The 6,397-nt window shown below is 42.3% G+C and overlaps 1 protein-coding gene across 1 annotated transcript in view; it reads right to left on the minus strand.

Annotated features, from left to right (window-relative positions):
- The window catches only part of KIAA1210 (KIAA1210 ortholog), a 47,089-nt gene extending 40,981 nt beyond the window's left edge, over window positions 1-6,108 (minus strand). The window contains exon 1 of the mRNA XM_035891959.1: window positions 5,907-6,108. Within this exon, the coding sequence (XP_035747852.1) occupies window positions 5,907-5,968 (62 nt within the window). The 5' untranslated portion in view covers window positions 5,969-6,108. The remainder of the gene's footprint in view (window positions 1-5,906) is intronic.
- Between the last annotated feature and the right edge of the window lie 289 nt (window positions 6,109-6,397).

The raw sequence follows: 6,397 nt of genomic DNA on the forward strand, positions 1-6,397 counted from the left end.
GGGTAGGTTTAGACTAGATACAAGGAAGAAATTCTTTACACTGAGGGTGGTGAAACACTGGAACAGGTTGCCCAGAGACGTAGTGGAGGCCCCATCCCTGGAAACATTCAAGGCCAGGTTGGACGGGGCTCTGAGCAACCTGATCTAGTTAGCCGTGTCCCTGCTCCCTGCGGGGGGGTTGGACTAGATGACCTCTAGGGGTCCCTTCGAACCCAAAACATTCTATGATTCTATAATGATGCAGTTAAAGAATGAATAATGATGTGCATGACCCGGGTCTCAGCTTTTGCATTTACATCGTGTTGGAAATGTTGAACGATCAGGAGAACCCTGACTGTTAACACAGCGATGAACAGTGACAGCTCAGCATCTGCAAGCAAAATCAGACAGGATATTAACTGACTTTTTTGTTTGTTTAAACAGTGACTCCCACAACGGAGCCATGGAGGGCCACCTGCTATCTTGATACAAATAATTATGAATAATGTAACAATAAAATTAAATTAAGAAAATTAAAAAGTCTGCAGTTAGTATTTGCTGTATTCAAAATACTGCTTAAAACTCCTTGATCCATAATAGTTTTACCAAACTTGAAACTCCAACAGATTTAATGCAGAACTGTAAGTTTGGATCACTTTAGATTACAGCACCTTGTACTCAACTGTTTACAGCAGCAACCCTTAGGAGAAACGGGGGGGGGAAGCAACCTTGGAATTACCTTGGATTTTTTTTCCTGTTTCCCCAGACAGACTTATCTCAGATTTTCCCAAGTTTGGCTGGTAATCAGCTCTAGCTGCCCTACACCAGCTCAGGCAGGTTATCTACCGAAGTACAGCTTGGATCTACTATATTTTTGTCCCACATATCTATAGCCAGATTTCAGCTTCTAAAGCCAATTCTAGGCCTTCACATCACAGCTATTAAGCTTTCTAGGCCTCTGCACAAGGAGGAAATGGCAAATTAATCTCTCCAGTTGGCTGTAAGGGTACAAAGCTAGACACTTTGAGCAGCAGAAGTTTCTGTATAAGAAAGCACAATGCAAAATTATGACAAGATGTCATGACATGGCTCAGTCTGGCAAAATAATGTAGACAAAAGATCTGACAGCCAAATGGTGCAGGAGAAAGAAAATCACATTCAGCAGATTGTCCCAAACCAAGAAGCTTCTGTTCCAGAGCAAGAGAAGTAGGACAGGCAGTGTTAGAGGTGCACATCTGTCAAATACTCAGCACCTTTGTGATAGGGAAACGGCTGTTCTGCTGAAACCAAACCAACGGGCATGCCTGCTTGGAATTCCTCTGCCTACAGCCAGCAAACGCACCGCATCTCTGTGGCTGCTAAAACAAACACCATCCAGAGAGAAGCATGAACAGAACGAGGGGGACTGGGAGACGTGGAGTGACTCACTGGTGAATTAAGCCAGAACTGAACTTCTTGCACAGAGATGAGTCAAATGGAATGAATCAACAAAGATAAATAGTTGATCTTTTTGTTAATAATACAGCACCATTGTACTAACTGCGCTCAATTGCCTGCAGTGCCATGGCTCTGCCACCTCCTGACTGCTTTTGTTCACCCTCGCTACTACTCTGGAGTAAGAAAACAGGACTTAAGCCTGCACACATTTAATACCAGGCATAGCACTGAATGGTCCCTGTGGGCTGAAGACAAAATGCTCACAAATGTGCAAATACTCTGTATAATTGCATTGTACAGGAACATGCTCATAGGTTTTGTATTGAAAGATTTTTCTGAGTCTCACAATGCCTGGAGAATCCTTTCACCTCAGCTCATCCTTTCTGACTTGGCCCCAACTGGGAGAGCTCTCCACTTTCCACAAAAGCACATCCCTTCTCCTGTTCAGTGCTTTGCCTCTTGAACCCTCCATAAGCCATTTCTTTAAACCTTCTTCATCCCCATGTGGATCCCGAGATTGTCTCTGCACTGGTGAACTTGCTTTGCTGGGCAGGAACCACTTTTCATCCACAGATGTTTTCATCTCAAAAAAACCCACTGAAAAACTGCTACTGAGAGATTCTTGCCCTTGTTGGAAACTCTTGTGTTAAAGTGGTATACAATAAAGACAGGTAAACAAACATATTTCAGGACATCAAAGCATTCACGGGAAGCATTTTACCTAACCAGAATTCATCGGCCACACAGACAGACACCCCAGATCACCATGGGATCATGGCACTAGCTCTGCCACAGCTCCCAGGCAGCAGGCACTGACTCCAAAGCCAGTGGCCTCCTGACAGCTGCCAGCGCCACTGAGCCCATGGACCACTGCTGGGCCGAGCTGAGCCAAGCTGAGCCCAGCTATGCCAGGGGATGCCACAGGCAGGGACAGCCAGGGAACTCAGTGTCTCACTTCAAACGGCCTGTGAGTGCTGGGAGAGATGCCCCATGCCTAAAATTGTGCCAAAGAGCAAAGCATCGTGGACTGTGGACAGTCAGTAAACACAGCTACTTAGACCCCACGGCGATTATGTGCCTCCAAAAAGTGAGAGAGGCCACAGGAGGCAAATGAGCTTCTGACAGAGAAGAGCCAACAGTTTTAAACTGCCCCATTCCCCATGGTGCCAAGTTGCTACTTCAGTAGCAGTTGGTGGAACTTTAAACCACTTCCAAGTCACTTGCTGGTGTCCAAGCTAAAACAGCAGCTGCTTGCTGTGGATGGGGAATCAAAGGCTCTAAGGACCCCCCACAGATATAAAAGCTGTTAAAAGTCTATTACACACCAAGGACGAAGGGTCTTCTGGCACTCCTTCCACCGTCCTCTACAAGTCTCTCCAACAAGAGGGCTTGGGGCATGGGTGCAGGAGGCAGTGAACACAGATTGCAGCTTAGTTGGTTATCCATCAGGTGGACAGCACTACACCATCTTTGCAATAATCCCAGTAAACACCAAAATCTCTTCCTGACACTCATCTGAACAGGCAACAAGGCAAGCTACAGCAACAGAGCAACACCACCTAATCCCAAAACCACATTTTCAGTTTCATGGTCATAACATCACTTCACATTTGCAATGGCTTTAATCTCGAACAATCTAAAAATATATTGAAAATTATACTGATGCATTCCTTGATCAACTTGCTTTACCCAAATGCTGAACTTGTGTGCAGGATAAGAGTGCACGTCAGCATTTTTTGACAATTTTGGACTATAAGAAAAGAATACAATATCCCACTGGAAGTGCAGAGCTTGGCATAGCAGAAGACATTCAACTTGAAGTATGTCCATAATTCTGGGATTGCTTGTGAAAGGCACCATGAAATCCTGAGTGACCACATTAAGTACAGACCAGTTAAATACTTTTCCTTATAGTCTGTTATAGAAACCCGTTCTGAGCTGGCATGCAAAGCCTTCAGCCAAATATTTTATATAGCTTCTAACACACTATATTTGTCTTTGGAAATTGGCAGTTTGTGTTGACCATCAGTGAACCTTACTATTCAAGCAACCACATTTTCAGCTCATAACTATGTATTTGGCTAGTACCAAAAACTGAGACACATATGAAAAGATTTCGACACAGGCTTTAGAAAACTTCATCATATCTGCCCAGATCTAATATTTATTTTCTGACACCATACCAGGACCAAGTACAACGAAACTTTGCAACAACGATGATGAGCTACAAAGTTACTGGAAGAATAATTTAAGATTATTCAGGTTGCAGATGCTGGTTAAAGAGAAATATGAAAGCAATCTACAACTTTTATTTCAGTGGAATAGCAGCCAAGATTGGGGCACAATGAAGAACTACCTGGATTAGGCTTTGGGCTTTTATTTTTTTTTTTTTTTAATGTGACATCTCATAAAAGAACGTTAACAAAGCACAGAGACAGGACACTCTGCAGAAAGATCAGATTCAGCCATTTGTATTGTAGTGTACCAAGGCACAGCCTTTGCTTCCCCTTGCAAAATGTGGGGGCATGAAGGTAAATGTGACCGCAGCACAGGAGAGCGCTGCCCAAAACAGCTTTTAAAACAGCCCGGGTGCTTTAGCTGGACCCAGCAGCTCAAAGCCCTGGGTGGACCCCTTTCCCAGTGTCAGTGGCAGGTTTTATGCTGCTTTGGCGAAATCCTTACTGGTACCCAAGCCAATTGTTTAAAAGTAATTTCATTCCAAAATAGCTTTCATTCAGAAAGCAAACTAACTCCTACAGGTTGAATGACCACATGAGGATTTGGGGAAACTGTTCCAATGACCCATTTGTCCAGAAAGACAAACACTTCATGTCAAACTCCAAACAAACTTCATCCAAAATTAATCTCAGGCTAAAAACATCACTGCTACTGCAACTGGTGCCTTAGACTCATTTTAACTGCCAATAATCACAGCCAAAGTAGCATCTAAAATTTGTAAAGACTGCAAAGTATTAATAGTTGCACTAATCCACTTGGGAACACATCACAGGGCTGAAATAACAGACCGAGGAATATAATCTGTATATAGATCAAGTGTAGAGACCTAACTGAAGAGTAACAAGAAAGAAGAATTTGTTGAAAAAAAAACACAACCCTGTTCCTCATAAATCAAGTGGAAATCCACCAGGAAAGAAGAGATCGTACGCAACATGAAAGAAGCTTCATCTGCCCGCCTTTATAGTCTCTCTCAGACTTCCAAGTTTGTTTTAACTGCATTAGATGCTGGAGGATTTGGGGAGAAACCAACTTAGCATAAATCAAACAATATAAACTGATTTTTTTTGTCAATTCAAGTGCCAATCCTCCTACCTTCATCAGGACTCACTCTTAGCCCTTTTGCTAGTTCTGTTCACATCCTCCCCTGTTATCTAAGGCAGACTTACTTTCCAAACATTAATTCCCTTTCATAGACACTGTTACAAATTTCAGAGGAGGAAAAGAGTCAATATGGGATAGAAATGCTAACTGAAATCCAATAGGAATTGTGTGCCTTTGAAATGCACATTTCCACAAGAGCCATGTGAGACAAACTGTTGGTACGAGGGATACAATCTTTAGGAGGGGGAAAAGGAGAAAGACTGAATTGCCAGCTTCACTTTTGAACTATTTTTTTTCCCACTCTGCTAACCAGGACATACTCACACATTTAATTATCAGCGTTCACATCTGAAGCCTCAAGATACAACTTTGGTTACCTTTAACTGTGCCTTTTCACTTTCTGTAATCCCATACTGTATGCAAGAATAGAGCCCCCTACAGTCTGCTGATGCAAAACATTATCAAAAACGACTGCTCAGTTTTTGCAGCAGAAAATTTTTTTCGATTCCTTAGCAGGGAGAATGTCAAAGTTAAAAGAAAATGTATCTTCATTGTGGTTTAAAGCACAAATACTAGCATGCATTGTCCCATTCTCTTCTCCCTTTATAGTCTGCTCCAACAGAGTATGTCAGTGAAGCAATAAAAAAAAATATTATTTTAAATACAACCAAATCTCTCAACAAGGAGTGATTACAGAAGAAAACCTCAGGTTGCATATACAAAAACTGAGCACATCAAGTTCTCAAAGAGCACTTACTGATAGATTTCTAGCTGAACATTTTTAAAAAGCCAATGTGCATTTCTGTGTTTGTCATTTTTATGTGTTAATATATAAACAATATAGGTAATCAATAAGGAAGAGGACATTTTCCCTCTAGCTCTAATTAGACAGGAAAAGGTTCTTAATTCCTTTTTCAGTATTTCATGTTTATACCTCTGAAGGAAAAAAACATGACCAGTTTTCACGGACTTGGTATTTCAGCCAGGATTGATTTTTTGCACTTTTGTACTTGGAATGGTACTTCAGTCTCAAGGCATAAGCACTTTGTTCAGTGCTGCTGCTGAAATACACCAAAGACAGAATTTCAAAGTACCCACTAGACTCAGCTCACTTTGGAAAGGTGGAGGGGAGGGCTCAGCATGGCACTTACTTTTTACTTTTCAGGCAACCGTAGAATCCAGCCATGGTCCTTCCCGGGAGGCGTGTGTGCATTTAATTCATCCTTGTGTGTGGATGCCAGCACAAAGATTCTGCAGCTTTGTATCCTACTCATCAAATGCCCACACGCGCACACAAGAAAGCCAGCATGCCGATGCAATTACTAGCCAGATAAAGTTCCTCATCTGAGGCCCTCAGACTCTGCTGAACTGGGTCCAAGGAGGGCTGTGCCTGTTCCATAAATGGTTATGAATTGTTAACTCCCCCTTTTCCTGTCTCCTTCCAGCTCCTGGTAAGCACAGCATCCTAAGTGTAAAATACCATATGGCATTTGATTCTGTCTCCCTGTGGGACTAATGAGAGGCTTGGTTGTAATTAGGATGTGGAGAAGCCCTGAGGAAATTAATTGTTATTGTTATTTTTTAGACAGAGAAAGGCAACAGAAAATACTTGCAACATCTCTGAAATAACCACTAAAAACTG

The sequence above is a fragment of the Egretta garzetta genome, unplaced genomic scaffold (genome assembly GCF_000687185.1).
Source record: "Egretta garzetta isolate BGI_Z169 unplaced genomic scaffold, ASM68718v1 scaffold53, whole genome shotgun sequence".
Lineage (NCBI taxonomy): Eukaryota > Metazoa > Chordata > Aves > Pelecaniformes > Ardeidae > Egretta > Egretta garzetta.